Source organism: Sinohyriopsis cumingii, chromosome 4 (genome assembly GCF_028554795.1).
Source record: "Sinohyriopsis cumingii isolate HCF-2022 chromosome 4, ASM2855479v2, whole genome shotgun sequence".
In the NCBI taxonomy this organism is placed as follows: domain Eukaryota; kingdom Metazoa; phylum Mollusca; class Bivalvia; order Unionida; family Unionidae; genus Sinohyriopsis; species Sinohyriopsis cumingii.
This window is the reverse complement of record NC_142964.1, coordinates 91,532,936-91,556,800: the sequence shown is the minus strand read 5'-3', so window position 1 is coordinate 91,556,800 and position 23,865 is coordinate 91,532,936. Positions and strand designations below refer to the sequence as shown.

Sequence of the window (23,865 nt, the reverse complement as noted above, 5' to 3'; positions counted from 1 at the left end):
GTGCAAGAACCCAGACACTGGCTGTACCAAATACCAACGTTTGTATTAGCGGGAAAATGAATACAGATGTGGTGGATATGATAAACAAAACAGAGTATAAATTCACCGCGCAAATTATGAATAAAACATGAAATACACAATTAAGTACCAATCAAATACACGTGGACAAATGGTATTGCATCGGTCTTTTTAACAATATGACAACAGTGCTCAAAACTGCATACAGAACTCTTAAAAATAACACGTATATATTTGAAATTTATTTGCGATTGCTCATTTTGTGAAATACTGACTCAAAACTTGTACAAAAGCACGAACATCTTGTACAGACAACGTAGACCATTCATTGTGCATACTTTAAGAAACATTATGGCAAAAATACTTTATACTTTCTGATTTTTCTCGTTTCTGTATTGGTGACAACTGCGAGGACAGATTACAATATGCTCTGATTAAAATGTTCTTTTATTCAATTACCAACATGGAATAATTCAAGAAGTCGACTCTGCTGTCTAAAGATTTGTAGTTACTTATTTCACTTGATCAGACAGATCTAACATTCTATTCGCAATACAGTCTGTTGGTTTACAAATTATCCTGTGCTATGTGAGTAATGTTTATCGTAACCAGAGTACTGAATAATGAACAGCACTATGCTATGCAATGTCATTTGTTTTCGCAATTAAAGCACACGTATACACAAAGTGCATTTGTCATTTATGCGTGTGAAGCTGTCACGGATTTACACCAGTCCAATCTGCACTATGCTGACATTATTGGATTCACGACCGAGGAGTTACCATCGGCTTCGAGTCAAACATAAGCCACAAATTAGTCCGGTAAATTCCACTTTCGTCCGAGGAACTGAGGGTAATGTCCAATGGTGAATATGTGCAGCAAGTCCCAGGATACACTTCACTCGACTGCACCCTACAGCAGCACAAATTAACACGGTCAATCCACTTTCAGTATACTTTATCGTACATGGTTGCTCTTAAAGTATATATGATATTAAAAAAAGCCACCTTAGGCATGTGAATTATAGTTATTTTTGGTATAAAGGCAAAAGTGACGAATCAAGACATTTAGGATTGGGGGTAAGGCTAAAATAAATCGACTCCGGTATGCGGATTTTGAATCAGCGAGTGGATAGAAAAAAATATAAACAGTGGAACTTTAAATGCTTATTACCGCAGTCTCTCGCCTGTGATGAGGTGGCCTTCTTTCTACGCACATTACACTCAAATCCTATCATATCAGGGTGCGAACTTTATTTAACCATAATATAGGTTACTGAATGGATGATGTCTGATATCTCGCACAGAAGAGTTGTCTTGGAATGTGGTTGACGAGCTTGTAAGTATGGCATGCCTAAACAACACGTCCACCTTCGCTATCGGACAGTACATGTACATAATCTGATTATTAAACACTCTAATCTATAATTAGCACCAGTACAGGACTGCCAAATTGCACTATCAGGAAGCCAGGTCAAGCGACTCGCTTCTGCTTTCGTCGCTATACAGTGGGAAGCCAAGCCTGTGCCCGGCAAGAAAGCAAATTGAAACGAAAATAAAGAAGCCTAAATTTTCGGGCGCTTGACAAGGCTATGAGCATTGACTAAAATAATTTTAATAATAATTACAATGCATGCCAATTCACACATATAAGGTAAATAAAAGTAAATTGTATGCGAGTCACCAAAATGTTGAAAGGTCAGTTTAGGATCATATTAGCCCACCATCCCTTTTGAAATCTTGTACACTATTGACACCGTACTGTCCAAGACATCCACTTGCTCAAGGGCTGAGATCAACAAAGTATCAGCAAGATGGAAAGGAGAATAGTTGTTAATGTATTTTGCCCTGGCGGCTATCTGCAAATTCTCTAACAAAATACGATGTAGGAAGGCCGAAACTAATTTCATTCATTGCTCTAATTAATATATCGGGCGAGTTCGATGACATCATAATGTAAGGAGTCGGCTGACGCTACAATGTCATGGTGAGTGTCCTTATAGATTTCAGGGACAAATTTAAAGCAAATAATAAAGTAATATTATGTTGCTGAATACAGCAGCAACTGACGTGGAAGATGTATGGTGTTCGAAAACTTTATTCCACTAGTGGCACCTTTTGTTTCGCCATTCCCATGCATGACAGTAATGAACACTAAAGTTTAGACCCGAGCAAACAAGTGTTACAGAAATTAGAACGTACGACTGGTTGTTTTAGGATTTTCACAGGCTTAACTGAATGATGCAGCAATTCCTATTTTCCAGCGACAATGGGTAAACAGGCGCATACATGTTGAGAATAACACTAACATTAGAATCCATACGTAACTATATTTGGCTTTATAAAACTCATATGATCCCAATGCAGAACAGAACATCGAAATAACCAAAAATTCATTAAAAAAAATAAACTTTTCCAATTTGTTATAATATCATGAATATCTAACCAGGTCTAAGCAAGCATACTGGGTTTCAATAGTCTACCAAGAGTGGTTTGTGCCAATTGTTCTAAAGACGATTTTATCAAAAAAGAAACAAAATTCACAAATGTTCTTGAAAATCTTTAAGATCTGCTAAATAGATTTGAAAATTCAACCAGGTTATCTATAAATAAATTAAATAAATATCTGCATTTAATATACAGATAATGCAAATAAGCCTTAAAAATGCATTTGTCTACATCAAAGGACCTCTGGTTCATAATGCAAATAAGGTTTGTATCAATAAAGTTCAGAAAATATACCCACTCACCTACCCCAAGATCATGTTGTAATGGCATGAACATCTAATCTGCGCATTTATTTATTACCACAATACAGCGTGTATACTGTCATAGTCTAAGTTTAATAAGTTATCCTACTGCGGCACAGATTCGGGACGGATGTTATGAAAGTACATAGAAGGCAGCTGAAAAACAAAATCACCCATTTTGTTACGGAATGGAAGAATGATTAAACAGACATAAGAGTGAAGCTAAGCTGACGACGCTTGATAATTATTTGATCATGACAGATTCAATCACAACTGGAATATCCTTGATGATATTGCTAGACATCTTCCCAAATAAAATCAATAATACAACAAAACGAAATAAAGTAAATTCTCCAAGTTTCTACAAAAAAGCAATAGATTGGTAGGTTTGACACGGTTGAGCATCGATCATTTTGGAATTAGTTTCTGTAATGGACAGTGAGTTGATGTCTAGTTGTCTAATTAATTGCTACATCAGTTCCTGCAAGTGTTCAGTATCTCTTCTTAATTACAGCCAATCACCATTATCTCTATCAGCCTAAATAAAGTGATTTGCTGGACCAGGCTATCCCATACAACATCAATCTCTATTAATTATCAGAACATCTGCAAGGTCTTTAAGGTATGGAAGCTTGTAGTTTTTAGCTAGTCTTAGTTATGTGTAAGAAGAATGCACTAACAATGTTAACCTCGTCGCGGGTTCCGTGTGGCTTATTCCCCTACACATGCAAAGAAGCATTTTACGGACGCGCGAAAGAACAAGTACGAAAATTAGATTGCAAACGTATCTCAAAGAATAAAAAAAATTAGCTTGCAGAATTGAAACCTCGAAGGTCCACGTCGATCTTCATGTAGAATACTTCTAAAGGTTTCGCAAATAAACAATCATGCAAAAAAAACTGAGCTACTGGACTAACTTACTCGATCACACAAAATGCAAGTGAACGAGAACCCTGTTTTGATACACTGCCAACCAAGTGTTACAACACAAACCCTGAAAACCAGTGGTGAACTAACACGCAATATTACCCATCAGACAGTCCCACCAGCATCTTTTGTTTTCGGGAAAGGGTAGGGTAGGGGTAGTTTATGCAGATACTAATGATACAATGAACACAAATAAATAAGAAATCCCTTATTAACAAAGAGAAATGCAAAGATCAATGCATAATGTTTAAAGAATGTGTTATGATAAGCGTGAATTAGTAACACTGATGCTTGGATATGTTAATCAGCTACACGTGAATTGAATGCACCGAAAGATTCCTTTCGTAGTAATTTCACAATATGTACAACAACAAAAAAACGTGAATGGCACACGTTGTGACAGCAGAATTAAGAGCTGCTTCAATCTTACATTTTAATTCTGAACGCACGAAAACAGTACACTGTTTCAAGGCAAGGGCCTGTTTTATACTTCATGTTCAGTTTAAACAAAAACCTTTGCCAGACTAAACGGTTAGTCAAGAACTATCACTGAATCTTGCGTATTACTTTGGTGTCGTCGGTTTGATCCACTGTCGTCAATCTTCCCACCTGTAATACAAATAATGTATTAATTTCATTTATGACAGATACGTCATAGAATAAGTCGAGTTATCTCTTCACCTTTTTAAGTTTGTAAAACGAAAATATTAGCCAGAAAAACAAATATGATCTTTTTAACTGTCATTTTTGATCAGATATGACGAAAGATTTAAAACTTCATGAATAAATATTAAGATTTATCGATTATCTCAGTTGGGATACATTACATGCGTGTTTGTCTATGTGATTAAGGAATTTTTAAAATTGCTTTGCATATTTTGTCAATTTAATCAATTCGGTAGACAAAAATCATACAAACTTCCGGTTCAAAGATTCTTTAAAACTGGAAACTCTATCCTCACCCCCCCCCCCAAACCCCCCCCCAAAAAAAAAACATTTAAAAAAAACAAAACAAACAACAACTGATGTAATAATGAACGTGTCCTAAATATTTTTGGATTATGTGATGTGGTTGTCGTACCAGTAAAACCGACTGGGGTCTTCCAATTCGGCTTATTTAGCTTTTGGGAATCTCTGGTGTTGCGAAATGTTGATTACACTCCGTGATCCAGCAGTTTTGAAAATAAGGCTAGTATTTTCTGGATGGTAGACATGTTTTGTACTTAGATTTGCCAGCATTATGAATAATTACTGTTGGGATGTTTATAGCTGTAATTGGCAGGATCAGCATCGGTTAGCTTGTATTATGATACGCGTGCGCGAAGATCAAGATATTGGAAGACAAGAAGATAGGATACGATACTTAAAGAATACTTAAATTTTGATTATTCCACTGGATATTAGGAGCTCAATGTTTTCAAACTGTACACCTTGTGTAGTAGTAACATAATGTCGTGAGCAAAGTATAACGTCACTGAATGCCATCTGATGTGCTCATAACTTACATATTTAACTCGATGACATAAGGTGTTCACTTGAACCAAACTGCGTCAATATATTCTAGCGAAATGGAGTGGCAATAAATATTAATTTTTGTTGCATTTAGAGTCTGACAAATGAAGTCTGTTAAACTGAGAAAAAAAACCGAATACACATGTCGTGTTTTAAAGTTAATTTTAACTACGTGACAAATAAGCATTGGTCACAGAACAAGGGAGCTTATGATATGGCCTCTCATCCCTCGTCCATCCGTTAGCACAAGTCTTCAATAAGCACGATATCAATATGTAGCTAGTTCTAAACGAACACATTGCTCTGCTCACCTACAACATGTCATCGTAGTGGCCATATCGAACATATTGATATTGTTAATCTTCTTGCACGAATGGTGGCGCTGATATAGGGTTTTCCCGGAATCACGTCCAACTATATGCAACCGGTTCTAAATGAACATGGTGCAGGCCTGACCAAGAATACATCCGAACATTTGTGAAAGAGTTTGAAAACCAGATTGCATTAATGAGATTATGAACATTGTAATCTATACATATGCAAGTGAATTTGACCCGACTTTCCATTTAATTGTATTCCAAGGAACGAAGTGACAAACCACACTCGGACATTGCTTATAATGTACAAGGGACTGACTCGGATTTTTACCTGAACTGTTTTGTGAGCATTATAAACATAGGCAAGTATGAATTGACTTTTATCAAACCCAGCTTGTAAATATGTATCCGAGGAATATTTTGTATGATGCCAGTTCAAAAACAGTTTTTTGAGGGAACTTTTTAATTACAGATTTTATAAATCTTATCATGTGAGTTTATTGTTTCAATCTCTGATAAAAATTCAGTGATCAATCCATTACAACAGTTTCAAGGTCAAAGGCCATGACAATTAATTTTATTGCACCTCCACGAAAGCTGCGAATATGTCAATTCAAACATATAATAAAATAATAATTTTATATTTAGTTTGCTGCAGGTTCTAAAGAACACTGAGTCCATAATCTAAATATTTTTAAAAAATCTGAAAAAAATGTAAGAACAGTAGAAAAGAAATCCATTTCATACTGCAAAGCCCCAGTCCCTTTCATTTTATAAATGACGAATACAAAAAGAGACACTTCTTTTGCTAGAAAGTCGCTTTTACAGGAAAGGTGAATGCAGGTTTGGCTTTTATCACATTCAAGAAAACTTAACTTTATAAGCTTGTAACACGCGTACTTCATCAGAGCAAGAAACAACACGCATGCACACTATTTTAAGATTATTATTCTGATGAAATTATTCGGTCCTCTCACCTCAATTCAACAAAGTCCTAATGTAAACGCTTGTTTGTGCTGATGGGAGGAGACGATAACAATCCGGACGCGCGAACAATTCACAAATAAACGATAAATTATGGAAATGGTGCCATTCTACTTGTTTAGGCAGGTTACCTGTAAATTTAATTATGGATAAATTATGACTGAAGTATAACATGAAGTACCTTCCTGTTGATGATTTCTAAGACTCTGAATAGCTGATTCGTGCAGTTTGGCTTGTTTTACATCTGGTCCCTGGTCGTGTGAAGAACGATGTCTCTTCTCGCCTCCTGAGGAAGAAAATGTAGAATGTCCATTCACAAACTGTAAATCGGATCCCAACTGGATGGCAAGAAGTCCTGCTGATTCTGAAGTTGGTACATTGTTATTTCCTTCTAATGGTGAAGAAGGATCACTGAATTCTGGCAGATTTCCAATAGTACTGTTACTGTCAACAGCCTGTGGTTTTTCAGGGAACATATATGATAATTGTGGAAAGAAACTGTTAAGGTCATCAAAACTGATCACCTTATTGCATTTAAGCACCGTTACAGGAAGATTATAGTAATGAATAAAGGCCTTCTCCTCTTCATCTGTACATGACAATAACGACACATTCAACACATTTTCCAGTGCGAATAAAAATTCATTTACACTGCATCCATTGAAGTATAACTTACACACTGCTTCAACAAGACAATACCTTCCTTTTCGCTCAGGGGTTTCGATGTGTAAACAAGAAATACTCTTTCCATTCAGCCATGCACCCTTTATATAGTCTGCACCAATATGAAATGGTTTCTCTTTGGCACCAACTTCTTGCGTGGTTTGTAGTGATGTATATGCCAAGTCAATAATACTTGTATCCTGTTTTTCATGACCCGCCCCCTCTGACCTATTTGTTGATGAAACAATAGTTTTTGGAGTAGATTGTGACACATTTGATAATAAAGGTGTCATCATTAAAAGTGGTGGTGGACCACCTATTCCTGCTGAATTTGTAGGCTTTTTCTGAACAGTTTGCTGCCTTAGCGGACAGTACAATCCAGAAAGGGAACTAACAATATTAGTAGAAGACGATGGTGGCATTGATTTTTGCTGTGTATTAGTTACAGGAGGCATATAGGACTGGCACGTCACAACCGACGTCCTGACGTTGTTAACTTGTTGCATGTTTTTCACGTGCTGTTGCCAAGCCTGAATCTCAGTCATCATCCCTGAACTCAAACTGGCTGGAGCTCTTGTACTCTGACCAGGATTTGGTTGTGTGGAGACGGGCATTCGGAACTGCGGGAACATTTCCTGGCTTTGAATCACATTCCTCTGCACAGCAGGATTTCCCACCACATTTCCTGCAGCTGGAAACATTCCATCCCGAGATCCGTATGGACCTTTTGATGGTAAAATTAAAGAAGATGGATGATGGCCCGGCGACGGACGAGATTCCAACGATGGCACTAACCCATTAGCTTGCCCAGGAGATCTTTTATTCAAGTCTGTAGAACTGCCAGGTCTGCACGGATGAGGTGAAGTTTGCGGTTTACTGAAGCCCCCGCCACCTTGAAACTGTACCTGTGTCTGCGATAAAATATGGGGCAGTAGCATAGGCCTTTGTATTCCGCCCATTGGAGAACCTGGTCCAGAAGAAATATGTGGCCTCAGTCCTGCATTTGGTGGTACAAGTGTAAAATTACCCATAGGATTAGGTTGTGGCATTCCTGGAAAACTATGAAAGCTATTGAAAGGTGTCATAAAAGGTAATCTAGGATTAAATATCCCTGGATATGGAGGAGGTGGTCTCAGATTATGTGCTGGCATATTTCTCAAATTGCCGTGAATGCTTCCTTGTTGAGTTTGATCTAGCGGAATATTTATGTGTGGTAATTGCATTGAGGAATTTTGACTACTTGGTTGATTCAGGTATGCTGAATTTGACCTATTAGTATCGCAAGGAGCTCCCGAAGATTGCTTATTTGCTGATAACGCCATGTAGTGTGCATGGCTCAAAGGATTTTCCATTGGAAGCTCTGTTACATGAACAAAATTGGTTTGTAAAATGTCAGTTAGTGCAATAATGCGAGTAGTTTTGGCAAAATTGAAACTGAATCCTGCTAACATACACGCTTTGTTCATCAGGTCACATTCGATTTGCGTTGGTAACACTCCCTTCACAATGTCATTTTCACTGGTCATCAGCCCTGCTGCATATCGAATTACAGACAAAGGAACATATTTTCCACTTGGTCGCTTAACATAAGGAGTGACTGTATTGTTGATTTGTAGCCACCCACAGTGTGTGAAAAGTTCTTTTTCTTCAGCAGTCTTGGTAATTTGATTTGGAGTGTTTCTTTCAGGAAACGTTTTTTTCACAAGGTTATAAAATTCTACAAAATCTGAAAGAAGCACAATCAAATCCTTCTGCGAAAACTCTTTTCTCCCATATTCTCCACCACAATGCACTATGTTTATTTCATTCAAAAGCCTTGCTTCGTTGTGGGTTATAAAAAAGCTTGTCAATGGCTTATGTTTACCCAATTCATCTGGATATGAATTTGGGTACCTGCCAAGAAGTTTCATCTCCACTATTCTTACTGAGACAAACCTCTTGTCATGGCGCAGTATGTATGGAATATTCACATCATCAACTGTAGTCCATCCAAACAAACCCTTTATGCTTGGAAAGTCTACTAAATTTTCTAAGTTTTGACACGTTTCTTGGGTCCTTGATGAATTCTGGCTGGTATCATTTGTTACTGCATGAGAACCTGCAAGCGGGCTACTTAAATTTAAACGTGTATTAATATTTCTTAATGCTATTCCATTAGTCACAGGATGAATGGAATGAATTCCATTCTGCAACTGAACTTGTCCTGATGAAAGACTTCCACTAGTGCCTGAAGAGACTTGGGAAGAGCCGAAGGCAGCAACAACAGCGCAATCTGTCCTCTCTGTCTTGATAGGCTGAATATGCATTGTCTGAAAATCACATGAGAAAACACTCATTAATACGTAAATACTCTTTATTATTATTATTATTATTATTATTATATTATTTCAATAACAACTAAAACTATAGAAAGCTAGTACATCTATATAAAAAACGTGTTTATATCGAGGTCAGTGAAAACACTAATTGGTTTGTATTCTACTGACTTGGAGACTGGCAGTGTGTGAGCAAGTACTGCCGTATCAAGAAGCGAATTATTCGCAACAGTTTTGCGAGGCAAGTACGAATCAACATATAACGGAATCACAACTTCTTTAATTTTTATTTTCATCACATGCATGAGATTGCCTGGTTGGTGGTTTATTCATTTTTTAATTAAACATATATGTTAGATTCTACGTTAAGGCTTAAGAGTTTTATAAACATGAAACTCCCTAATTAAACGAGTGAATAAATACTTTTTTCTGTCACCAAGTAGTTTCTCCGTTTTCTTTCTATCCGACACTGTACCAGTTTTGTATCTCCAAGGGACTTGCTATATAAAAGCTTCTTTAAAGTAAGCCAGGCTGTCTGATCCACTTAGGGCCTCCGTTTGCCTGTTGATCTCTAAATCTTCGAATGTATTGGGGTCATAATATGGGTCTCCTGGCTCCAAAGACACTGGGGGTGGCTACAAAGACGGATCTACTAGATATCATAAGAAGTATGCTGGTGAAAACCAAATGGCAAGATTATTTTTCATTCACACGGATTAGCTCAAAACTACTTTCAATTTGATGACTTCTGAGGCTAAATTGGCCGTAAGAACATTGTCATTTTCATTTATGACCAACTAGACATTATGGAAAGTCTTCTGGTGAACACGTTAATATGACATTACATTCAGGAGGAGTAGCGATAACAAGATTTTAAAGATGGCCATATTGGCGACCATATTCAACAGCACATCGGCACTAATTTCATTCAGGGCCAATTAGACATCAGAAGAAGTCTTTTCGTGAAAACCCATGCTGATACCCCATCCCATCAGTAGGAATAGTGATAACAAAGGTTTACATGACCGCTATGGTAGCCGTGTTGACCATTATATCAGCACAATTTATATTTAAGACCAACTACTCATAAAAATGTTCAGTATAAACAAGATTCTGGTTTGATAATGAATATCCGTTCAGGAGGAGTGGCGATAGCATGATGTTTATGATGGCCGCAATAGACGCCATATTGGATATCAGTTTGGCACCATTGTCACTTAGAATTAACTAGATCTCATAAATAGTTTTCTGGTTAAATATCAGCACAATTTTTATTTACGACCAACCATACATTATAAGAATTCTTTGGTAAAAACCCATGTTAATATGACTTTCCATAGGGGAAAGGGGAGAGCTGCGATAATATAATTGTTATGTTGGCCGCTTTGGCGACCATATTGGACATCAGATCTACCCCATTTTCATTTACGACTAACTACATATCATACGAAGTCTTTCCAAGAGGGCAACGCTGATGGACATTTTGAATGTCCGAGCTGCCCCATTTTCATTTTGAACCAACCAAACCATGAGATGAATGTGTGTACGATGTTTTCCTCCAATCCTCCAAGCAGCTGTTTAGGTGAAGTGCCGTTAACAAACGTGTGTGCTAACGACCGGATAATTTGGACTACAGTCCATCCCATAAGTTCCTCTGGTCTATGACCAGTAGAGCCGATAAAAATCGAGGTACAAGGAAGATCATTGATTCTGTAACCTTGCTTACCTCATGATATTTGATTGCAAACCCGAAACCCCCATTTTAGTTCGTTTACAATTACTACTATGGTTTGCCAATAGGTATTTGTCTTATATCATTAGACACTGTTTCTTTTGTCTGTATATATCGGTTGCAGTGGTAATGCGGTTGAAAGTTTACTGATCAGTTAATGCCCTGCATCTATCTCACTATAGTAGACCTAGTTACCACCTAATTCAAAATGTCGTTGCCAAAGTCATCTCTACTCCTACCTAACCAGATGCTGCAATAATGTTACTCCGCCATCGGTTATGTCAGAACTTGATATATCAAATCCTTGGGTCGTTGCTGTATTTAATATATTTTTGATCAGTGTAATGAACAGACGTTGAACCCAGACTTACTATGGAGTCTGATGCTTGGAATTTGCCATCTGGTGAGCTATGTATTTTGGCCTCGGGGATCTAATGTAAACCACTGGTAACCTTGCCAGACTCCTCATGCTGTGTGGCTGTGGATTGTTGTTGTTGTTGTAGGGTTTAACGCCATTTTTCAGCACACGATAGGTTATACGTGGCGGCCAGTATTAATGGTGAAGGAAGGACCCGGGAAAACCCCGGAAAGAACCACCGGCCCACGAGAAGCTAATGTCAAGTTTTCTCACATACCCACATTAGCCGAATCCGAGACTCTAACCCACGCAGACAGAGGTGAGATGGAAGTGATCCGTAACGGAGAGCGCTTTAGACCTCAGGGGCCCCTGTGGCTGTGAAGAATAACTGATCAAGGTTAAATGAGCATGGAATGTCCAGTTTGCCTAAGCGTTCAACAAGTACTGCCTCTGGACTCACTTCTTTTACCGAAGCCAGTGGTTGAATGTCCATCAATCGGTCCTCAGTTTGTTGGATTTAACACTAGGTAGATATTATTGTTACCCTTTCGCTTCTGCTAAGCACCCGTCTGCTAAAATATTAAGCTCTGCTGGAAGACTGGTCACTGGTTCTAGCAAATTAGTGTCTGCCCTTGTCCTTGACACCATTTTAACCTGAACTGTGGTTCTAAAATTTGCGATACTGTTACGTTGCACGTAAGGCCTGCAACATCAGATTTCTTCTCATATTCTGACAAGCCTACAACAGATGTGCAATCCTGCTGATATTTGCAAACTCTACCTGTGATTGTTGGTATACAAGAAATGTGTTTCTAATATGAATGTGTAAATGAAGTTTTCAATTACTTTAAATTTTTGAAGCAACTCCAAGTGAACATCTATAAGTATATGTTTATGTCCTTTACTAGTGATACAGTTTCCATTAGTACCCACTGATTCACCAATTTTGGTTTCTTTTCTGAAATACATTCATTAGGTAACCCTGAATGTATATATGCCTCAAGGACAGGCAAGACAGATTCTGAACCTCTGTAAATATTAGAACCTGAAATATTTGTCTGCCTAATTCTAAAATGTATCATACTTCCGACTAAAGAGTAACTATATGCAGTGTTTACTTTCACTTCATGACCTGAATCCCCCATTCCGTTTTATCAAATTTTAACTGCATAACGCTGGGGCTTTGGGTACACGTTCCTGGGATAGGCACATGTCCCTATTTTAATTCTGGATATGTGTATGGAACAGACCGACATGAAGCCTCGAGTCATATGCCAAAATTAGATACCCGGTACTTAAAGTACATTGCGTTTCTTATTCTACATTCTGATGCTTGATTGCAACGTACAAAAAATATCTGATACGGATTTTCCCAGGTCCATCCCTTTCGTTTTTACCCTCTGCGCGTATCACAGCAACCTTTCACTTAGTTGTGTCATTGAACGCGTGTATCCAACACTCCTTTTGTGCCAAAATGTACCATAGTTAGTGAATGTGATCTCGATATTTTGCAGAGGTTATTGTTCTGTCATGTGTATAGATACGTCGGTTCAGTCAATACCAGCTATGCAAAAGTAACAATGTTCTCGGGTTCAAGTTTGTTAAGTAAGGTAAAGTTTTTGACATGGGGAGTGTAGAAGGGCACTGACTTATATACGGTCAAAACTTCAAGACCCTGCCGGAGCCAATGTACTTCGACACTCGCCTTTGTTATAAATGAAGCGTTATCATAGCAAACACGCAACCTCTCTCTCTCTCTCTCTCACACACACACACACACACACACACATATCCATTATCTAAAAGATACATTGGAAAGCTTACCTTAGAAATCGTCATTTAGAATGATTTTAGAGCCTCAGAGAGTAAAAAAAAAAAAAGTTTCCTGGAAAGAGTAATATCAGATGCTTTAACTCGACAGCCAGCCTGAAATTACAAAAGAAAATTGAGATGCGGATGTACAAGCAACCATACAAATTAAGCACAGAAATTGACATTTAATATTGTTCCTAAAAATTTAATAACGTCCCGTGTCACATTAAAGCGGAATTATGTATATAAAACGTATTTTTTGTATTAAAAAAAAATCTTTTACAAATAAACAAACTTAAATGCATACAATTTTCACATTCGTGTCTTTATGTTGGTACAGATTTAGCGGACGAATTGTGTCCTTCGTTCCCTGGAATGCATTGCTGCTAAACATTTTACATTTATTTCATAAGATATATTTAACTATTTTAAAATTATCCATAAATCTGTATCTAAGACCCTTCGTGGCATATATGCATACTTGTTCGTTGTTGTTTTTTTTTCTTCTTCACATTAAACTATCATGAAGGTGGAGAAGGCTCTCGCTGCAGTAATCACGTATTAAACCTTCAGAATAGAGAACGGATAAAATAACACAAGCCCTTCTGATAACAAATAAAATCTACAATGTCCTAGGTCGACGACTGGCTCAAGAGATCTGGTTTCAATCCGACTGCCTAGGAAGTTGTTTTGTAGAATATACGGGAAGGAACCAAACAGTTGTGTTACTCATGAGCAAAGTGCAATCAGCATAACATTTCTGTAGAGAGACAATGAATTATCTAAGATCTCATACTTCACGTTTTCTCACTGCATATGAAAGATATGGAACATAGGTGAATTCACACAAGATCATGCGCTAGTACCCCTGGCTTTAATACAAAAAAAAAAAAAAAAAAAAAAAAAAACAAGCAATCAATGACCAATAAGGAAATAATGTTATTTACTGAAAGTTTTGATAACAAAACCTCTATTACGTTAATGCCGGCAACAGTAAAGGAACGAACCCCTATCGTATTACAACGACCGACGAAATCATTACAGCGTGACCAAAGTTTTGGGGTTTGAAGAATGAACAAACCAAGGTAACACGAAGAGGCCCTCGTTATACTGATGACGGGGTATTATAAATGTCATTAATTCTGTTTTGACTCCGTGGTCTTAAGCTAAGTAACAGGAACAAGCAAACCCAACAAGCTATGTAAAGCTCAACAAATAATTTAATTTTCTAATTTATGAAATGAAAATTTAAGAGAAACTTACAGTATTGTGAATTAAATCCCAAATAATCCGAAAAGTTCTATCGTAAGTCCAGAGTATCGTGTTCACAATGAACTCCAATAGTGCTCCGAATGAATTCCAATCTTCGATGTGCTGATATACCAATATTCTTGAATGTGAGATGGGCTAATAGTCTCGATGGGTCACAATGATATAATTCTAAATGTCTTCGAATAAATTTACAATAATCCAATTATAATGTTTTAGTCGAAAAGTTAGTAAGCACTTTGAATTTCTAATGAATAATTTAAATAAATCAATCATCTCAAATTATAACTGAACACAATTAAACTGGTTCCACAAATACTTATGTTAAGATTTGAATGAATAAATTTGAAGAAAACAACATTATAGAATAAACTAAGGCACAATAAGATCCCCTGAACGTGGGTTATTTTCGATGAAAATTTCCATCAAATTCGTAAACAAGGTCAGGTCTGTTCAGTGAAATTTTAGCAACCAACCTGACATAATTGGGTAGACCATAGAATTTCCAAGGGAAAAACGAATATCCTGAACTCAGAATCCATGTAAACAAGTTTAAAACTATTATCTCAAATTATCAATCTACAGTCATGGACAAAAGTTGAACACACAATATAGATGTACATAACAATTATGCTATGAAGAAGTTCTGTTTTTCTCTTCTTTTCTGAATTACGCAAGCGGCGTTATAATCATGTAAAAGGATACATAACTGAGATATGATACCATAATGCTGCAATTAATATTTCCAGCGATAGCAGTTGTAAAAACATGTTTTTAAGTTGCTTATCAAACATGCCAAAAAAACCGAATCTCAAGAACCACTGAATAATGGAAAGTATCCTACGAACTGATATCCTTAAATAAATCATCAATCTAGTCAAACCATTATGAAGACTTCATACTGACAAACAAGAGGCGCGAGTGGGCCTGTTATCGCTTACCTATCTTACATTTAACATCCATATGTAATGACAATTCGCCAAGAAATCTGGGTGAGTATGATGCTACGTAACTTTTTTTATCACGAGGTTTGTTGGTTCTCTTCATTCCCACGTTTTTAACAGATCCATTTTTGCCTGGCCTTTATCCGAGATAAATGCGTGACACGGCTAAAATGATTTCGATGGCGGCACTAACTCAATATTAAATTCATTTTGTTACCGCATAACTCCTAAAATGGCGAAACACGGCGTTCCACGGACCGCTTTTGTTCTCTTAACTTTGCGTTAATACGTGAAAGTCATTTAGGCTATTATCAAATTTAAGAAGGACCAGCTCTTTTCTGATCAAATTATCACCGTATTTCAATGATTCAGATTTTTGACGTAGCTTTAATAATTTTTCAGCTATATCGCTACGATGTCTGCAGTGTGGCATTGGGGCATCATGCACTAGCACTATTACTGGGGTATCATGCCGCAGACATGAAATCTGATGTCCCACCCATTCACATTCTTCTGATACCAGGTCGACCAGTCCTAACACTAAACTCTTAATGCTGTGCGCCTAGCGAGGCAACTAGTCTTTGTATGACTCGGTCAGGTTTCGAATCCGCGACCTCCCGCATCCGAGGCGGACGCTCTAATCACTAGGCCACCGGAGCTGTCCTTAGATGTGTTGTGACAAACCCTTAACGACATTACTACTATCCTAAGATGGGCACACTTTCAGTTTCTAAGTATTCGTTCAAACGTTAACAATAACAACAAATATAAAACGACTTGTAGAAGTCCAGCGCGAGAGAAAAATATACTTGTCACTTTGCTAACTATACGACTTTTTGCCTCATATTAGCCTTTATCACTATTTATTTAAGTAGGTGAAAATTGGCCTCTTGGCACGCTGACAAAGGCACCCCCCAAAATAATCTATATAAACCAGAACACTTTTCTACTGGAAAAGCACGTAAGGTTAATTACGGTTTATTTTGCATACCCTAGCGCGCCTACTTCCGACTTGACAGATCTAAGAAGTAGCTCCTGCACACAACAGACTTTTATCTCCGTTTCAATCAACCCTTACTAAGCATCTGTTCATGTCATTATCTACACTGAAGATACAGGAAGTTCTAAACAAAAACCTCACCAAACACCCCTACATTTTAACTGGAGAGCCCCGGAAAACAACATCTATCAACTGACGCATATATATATTCGTCTCAAGGGAACTTTTAAATGTGTGTGCATTTTTGTATGTTTTGTCCTTCAGATGCTATTTCAGTGCTATTTATATCCTCTTTCTTTGTCCACTAAATTGACCATCAATAGGTAAATACTCACACCAGGTCTCCATTGTGAATTGGTGAGGTTTTTGTTCAAAACTTCCTGTATCTTAAGTTAAAAATTAAATGTAAACGAGAACAAAATAACAAATCACTGATCGGATAAAATGGAACCCATCTTGATAACGAATAGAAGAAGTTGGTAAGTTACATACCATGGCTTTGCTAATAAGGGAGACTCGCTTTGTAAACATATGCAAGTGGAAACGAAACGCATTCTGCCCACTGGTGGTACGCTTACAACCGCATATCAATTATGCTTCGATCACTATACAACAAGTAGAAAAACGTTTTATTCTTACCTTCCACACACTGGTAACAGATCATAAAGTCATCCGCTTCGACTCAGACGACAGTCACGTTTGTAGTAACCTTCTGTCCTTGCTATAATCCTGAATGTACGTCATTTACTTGTTTAGAAATACGTTATTTACTGCTGATCACCGAATCCATTACTCATGACTTTCACATGAGTCACTAGTCACACATGTGCGTGTTTTATTTAAATATATCACTTGGCTATTATAAGCCATGGTCGATATTCAGATAGCACGTGCAGGTTAAGTACAACACGCGTCTTCATACAGTTATCCTGATTAACATATTCGCAAACACGTATTTACTATATACATGTATACTTGAGAGCCTGTAACTACCAGTTCCGAAGGTTTGTATAGCACGCTCGCAAAATCAATCCGCTTGTGTGGTGGGTCGATAACGCGAGTCGGTTTGGCACCTTGCCAACTGAGGATATCCTTTATGTAAAAAGATCACATTTTAAGTTCCTCGCCTATAGTATTTATTCCATTAAGTGGCAGTATCTTCGTAGTATATCACTCACCGTTGATCTGCATATCTATACTTGCGCACCAAATTTGTCACACAAACACCAAAAAAAAAATGTGTTCGGTAGGTACACTGAGTCGTCTGCTATCTAACATAATGCGGTTTCATTTATCACCAATTTAGCACACCCTGTCAGAATGACTAATGAAATATCTAGTTGCCAATAGCAACGGCCATTTATAATCTGCCGTATGGCCTGTTGCTAGTACAGTCGACCGAGCGCCTATTGTAACAGAGCAATTAAAATGTCAAAACAGCAAGGAACGCTGGCACAGTGCCAAAACACTCATGTATGCGGTGTAAATATCGAGATTTCTCCAGTGCAAGCAAACGTGTGCACCAAATGTCGCGATGAGTTATATAATTAGACCACTTTCTGTCTGACAGTTGAACGCTGTCAGTCATAAATCTTTGTACATGTACGGTCTAATGCGTGTATCTTATAAACATTTCTGCTTTTATAATAGTTCCCATCTGTAAAAATTATTTTAAAAAGGGAACAAAATGGGGTTTTGGAATGTTCATTATATATTCCACGGCTCCACAGTACTACTGGTCTAAAAACTTAAATCAGCCAATACAATTTATCTTTACAATGTATGATGCCAGAAACAATTACGCAGCAAATTTAGTTGGACACCGAATAGCTTTGATGCTCTCTTCTGCATGCTGTACCACGCATCTAAATGGGGAAACCGTTTTGCCCAGGAATGCATCCTGTGATAAGGGACCGACCATTATATATTGGTGTGTGTGGGATTAGACGTAGGTGAAAAGATGAGAAAGAAGCCTGTGATTTCGTTTAAACTTTATTTTAAATTCCGGCCTTCTAAAAAAATTGGAGAACAGAAATTTTGTTTTAATTTTAGAGAAAAAGAACCAATTTCTCCTCCCCATTATATTAGTTTTAAAAAATACCCCCATTCGAAACATGAAATGGTCGATTCACAATGATGTAGAAAAGCGAATGTTGAGGGAATTTTTAAAATGATAATTTGAAAGTTTAGACTTCATAGCCTTAATCTTTGCATTGCACGTAGATATGTGAGGAAATAACCATCATCATTATCAGAACTTGTCCTCTTCTTGAATTTAAAGTTTGTTTGCAATTCTTTATCGTTATATTTTTAGAACTTAAATGTTTAATCGGCACTATATAACCAGTATTGTGCTGACGTGGCGCTAAGCTCCTTACATATATATACATCTTTTCTTCAGCATCCCCTGCTGTGTCTGAAATATATGCACGTCATCTAATCAAGACGAAAATACACATCTGTCAATCAAGTCACTGGTTTGGTTATGCTGCGTTCCATGAGATTCCCGTTCATAATGATAATCATCATATATGCAACAAAACACCATATTTCATACATGTTAAAATTTTAAATAAAATGACACCCTCGTCTTCTCTCAGGCTCATCGTAAAGAGCTTAGCCAAATGTAATGGTGAAGCAGGGGAATTTCGAGTCTTGCGTAAATCTGATATATATATATATATATATATATATATATATATATATATATATATATATATATATATATATATATATATATATTGAAATAATACCGTGGAATTGGAATCTCGTTGACTCGTACCAAATCGGCTCGAACACTCGCGATCGCTCGATCTGCTTTGCCGGTCTGTCTGGATAGTTCGAACATAACACAAACTGATCAGTATGATTCACCCATCAAACTTCAAACAGCCCAGAGCAGTGTCAACTTCTGATAAGGAGCAATGTCTTCATACCAAGAATAAATGGACAACAATGATGGATGACTCGAGCACTGCCTGTTAGCTATATTTAATACGAACCTCCTTCTAACTTGTATTTTCTATAAAATTACGGTCATATATTAAGAACGCTATCAGTAATCCAGACAAGAAATGATATTTAGTGAATGAGAAAACAAAGAGGTACATCTACCCACCCACCCCGACACAGACGTACATACAACTCGTTCGACATAATACTATTTATAGCTTATTTTACCTACTGAAACAGGGGCCCTGAGTGGCCGAGTGGTCTAAAGCGCTCTCCGTTACGGATCAGTGCCATCTCACCTCTGTCTGCGTGGGTTCGAGTCTCGGATTCGGCCAATGTGGGTATGTGAGAAAGCTTGCCAGTAGCTTCTCGTGGGTCGGTGGTTCTTTCCGGGATTTCTCGGGTTCTTCCTCCACCATAAATACTGGCCGCCATGTATAGCCTATCGTGTGCTGAAAAATGGCGTTAAACCCAACAACAACAACAACAACCTACTGAAATATAACTCGCACCAGAAACTTCCCAAATCCGATAAACAAGCAAATGCTCAACACAGTTTTTGTTTTATAGTTTTAAATACCCTCTAGGTGTTCACGTGCATATAGTTATTTATGATCCGCTATCTATGCACGGTCACGATTAGCTGGAAATACCGAGGAAAACTAGCGTGACTAATCTGGATATTAATCCTCACTTAGCATTGCGTCTTATCTCGAATGTGGGCCCTTACGACCACGAACACAAGTGGTGTTTATACAGCTCGTATCATGTACTAAGTCAACATTAACGAACGCTAAATAATCTGCAGAAAGTGTCAGGTAAAAAAAAAGGGTATGTTTTCACTCCTTTGATCTCACTTTGACACCCACATTAAACACGTATTTCAAGCAGCTTGGTAACTGGTATGTGTGTAGGTAGATAGGTATGTATGTATGTGTGTATGTGTGTGTATATGTATGTATGTGTATGCATGCATGCACGCGTGCGTGCGTGTGTATGTATGTATGTATGTCATCTCAGCAGAAAAGTATATACGCATTAAGTTAAGGTTAAGGTAAAAAATAAATCAAGAACGCAACAGAGAATTGCTCCAACATTCGATGTGGTTTTCCATGTTTTCTTTTGTTACAATGTGGTTGTTGCGTATCAACTCGTCAATCTGTTCGCCCAGAGCCACTAGTAAAAAAAAACGATTGTCATCCATCAAAATATATCACACAACTACACAACATATTCAAATATATAGTGCAATTCACATTCTCTACATAAATATACGAAACTAAGCAAGCGTATGTTGACAACCTCTACTAAGATGCTAACTTAGTTCGGTTGTGCGGTGCTCATTATACATACCGTATGACAATTTGCCAACAAAGGTTATTCGTCATCTTTAACCGGATTAGATATCGCAAGTCATTATCAAAACAAAAGACTACAACATTAGTATTGCCTTCACAATAACTTAATCGTCGGTCCACTAAAACAAAAGAACTTAGCAGGGATGAAACCAGCTTGCGCTCCTACCCACACGCAGCTCCAGCTTCAACCACCCCCACCCCCACCCCGGGTCCCAAAATCAAATCCACTGCGAAACAACCGAAACGTGTTCTAATTCAGTTTTCTTTTCGGTTAGATGGTTATAATTAAGAATAGTAAACGCTTAAAATGTAGGAATTTCCGGGAGCTTCACCCCATGCGCCTAATTAGGGTGTTCCGTCCCACATACGCCTGACCTACTTGTTTGCGCCCATCCAAACGATATTCCTGGATCCGTCACTGCTTAGTCATGTTTGTAATTGCTTCTTTCTTTATAGTTGTTACTTCTGGTTTGTTTATTTATTTTTTGGGTGGGGTGTTGTGTTTTTCTTTTTTTTTTCGGGGGGGGGGGGCTTTTAACGCAGGAAAGGGGATCGGTATATGTACACGGCTGACTGCTCTCGTACTATCACACACTAGCATAAAAAAATGAAATATCTGTTTACCTAATATCAATGTTCCTTTATATCGACCACAAATAGCCGTGTTCGTGCTATTGATTAAAGTGCCTATTCGTATAAACCGAAACCTGTTAAGCCTATCAGTTTGCATACTGGCATTGTGCCAAAACATTCAGGTATGCAGTGTAATTGAGCAGAGCAATTATACTGCCCAATAACTGTCTTCTTTTATGTGCCAATGTACTGAGCGAGTTATTTCATCTCGACGCCAAACACCGTTAGCCTTGAATGCTTGTACATAAACAATCCACTAAATACTTCCATCTCATTGATATGGATATTGTCTAATTTTACTATTATCTCATTACCCAAGATAAATAAATAGGTACGATGCTTTCTTCCCCTCTTCTTTTTTGTTACACTTATTTAGAAAGTTATTTACCACCAGGCTGTATAAATACCATCTCAGGATGTTCCACGCTATTATATCATGCTGATCCTGACAACTAGGTAACATGACCTATTTGCCTTCCTAATTATTTCCGTCTAGTTTATACTTGCGATTATATAACAATGTGTATTTCCTCGTACATTGTTAATGATACAGAACCGAAATTTTGGGATACCGTTATGCAGGGCCGAATCAGGTCAAATCGGGGGGGGGGGGGGGGGGGGGGGCAAAATGTCAAAAGGACCCAGACTTTCATCCACGAAAGTGCACAAAGCATAAGACCCAAATTCACCAATGAGGCGCAATTAGATGTATAAAAATGGAAGAAAAAAATGATCTAGAAACAACAACTTTATTCGCCTATTTTACAGAGAAATATTGAATTTTAAACTGTAAAAATTTCAACAACACCAGTTGACCCATATTTGGCTTATATTTACTCACAATTATGGACTCAAAACCTTAATTCTCAAGCAAAATACATACATTACAGATCTTCTCGTGTTTGAAAGTATTTTTTATGATTTACAAATAAAATTATACCGGAAAAATGGTTGAAAATTGTATAGTTAGGTAATTTGCGATAATTTAACATAAATTTAATTCAAAACACTTTTGCGTTTTGCTATTATGAGTTATGGAAAAGGCAGATAAATGTGCGTAGGGTAAAATGCATCTTTACCAAAATTTATCGTATCTTAAATTTCATTTAAATTGATAATAATGAATATTCAAACCATTAAAAACATTTTAAGTTGTCAAATTAGTACCATTCTAACCATAACAGTTTCCGATTCCAAATCACGAACGTTTGAAATGTGTATGCCTTTCCAGTCACTCCAAAAATATAACGTATATATCAAATACACACGACAAGAGACTGTTCATTAAATTTAAACTTGTTTTCACTCAGTTTTCTTGGTTCCTTTTAGGTCATGAAAATATGCCATGAAATTATTACAAATATGTTTGATAAACCATATTAAACACGTACATTCGTCATTTTAGTATTTTCTCCTGTATGTGACAGTTGAACATCATCATTATTTACATGATCATTGATTTGATATAATCATTATGACTTATTTTATATTTTACAGGAAGATAAAATGATTAAAATTTGTATGCCTAATTTAAGTGAATTCACGAAATTTTTAAAATAGAACAAATTAATGTATTTTATAAAATGTTTTTGTAACGTAGAATGGAAACGTATGTGTCGTAGTGTAAAACACGGAAGTTCAAACAACTATTTTGACGCTTTTATTTCAGACAAACTGCATTGCATACAAGGAGTTTTCTTCTTATAAGATTCCGTCTTCTTGGGGTCAGACATAAATTTTCAACATTTGCAACGGCTCGTTTACTTGGCGTTAATTCCTTAGGTGCTGTCAACAACCTGACTTTTTACTTAGTCGCTCAATTTTTTTATTTGTTGTCTTTATCTTACGTCTCAGTTTTGAAACATCAGATTTCAAAATACCTATATTTTTGTGGGAACGCGCAAGAGCCCTACGCCTGATCATCTGCAAACCTTTTCCTTTGTTACTTTTAGTAACAAATGGTATCCTTATTATCAGGTGATCATTCTGCTCTTCATTTCTTGGTACAATATCACTGTCATATCCACTGGTCTGTTCACTTATGCTTTCGCTGCTTTCTTCTCTTTCTTTTTTCTCAGCCGTGAAAGTCAGTTTCTTAATTTTTTTCTTCATGTTTCTCTCCTCCCTTTTCTTCATACTTACTTGTGACAATGGCACATAATATTGCCTTTGCCTAGCTCTCTCTTTTTGGAGGAACACCGGACTTTTAGCCGTCTGGCGTTCCATGTAGACCTTTTATATTTCCTTTCTTGTTTTGGCCATTCTAAAATAAACAAATGTTATATCTATCTGATTTATAATATAGTTGTTTTAATTGAATTG

At 37.2% G+C, this 23,865-nt stretch overlaps 1 protein-coding gene across 1 annotated transcript; it reads right to left on the bottom strand.

The window, feature by feature from the left end:
* Positions 1 to 247: 247 nt before the first annotated feature.
* LOC149801667 (uncharacterized) lies at positions 248 to 17,917 on the bottom strand. Its single transcript, XM_089955944.1, has 4 exons — positions 17,240 to 17,917; positions 13,400 to 13,501; positions 6,689 to 9,479; positions 248 to 4,303 (listed from the first exon to the last, which is right to left on the bottom strand). Exons 2-4 carry the CDS (start codon positions 13,412 to 13,414, stop codon positions 4,227 to 4,229), a joined length of 2,883 nt encoding a protein of 960 aa, XP_089812070.1. The 5' UTR covers positions 13,415 to 13,501; positions 17,240 to 17,917; the 3' UTR covers positions 248 to 4,226.
* Between the last annotated feature and the right edge of the window lie 5,948 nt (positions 17,918 to 23,865).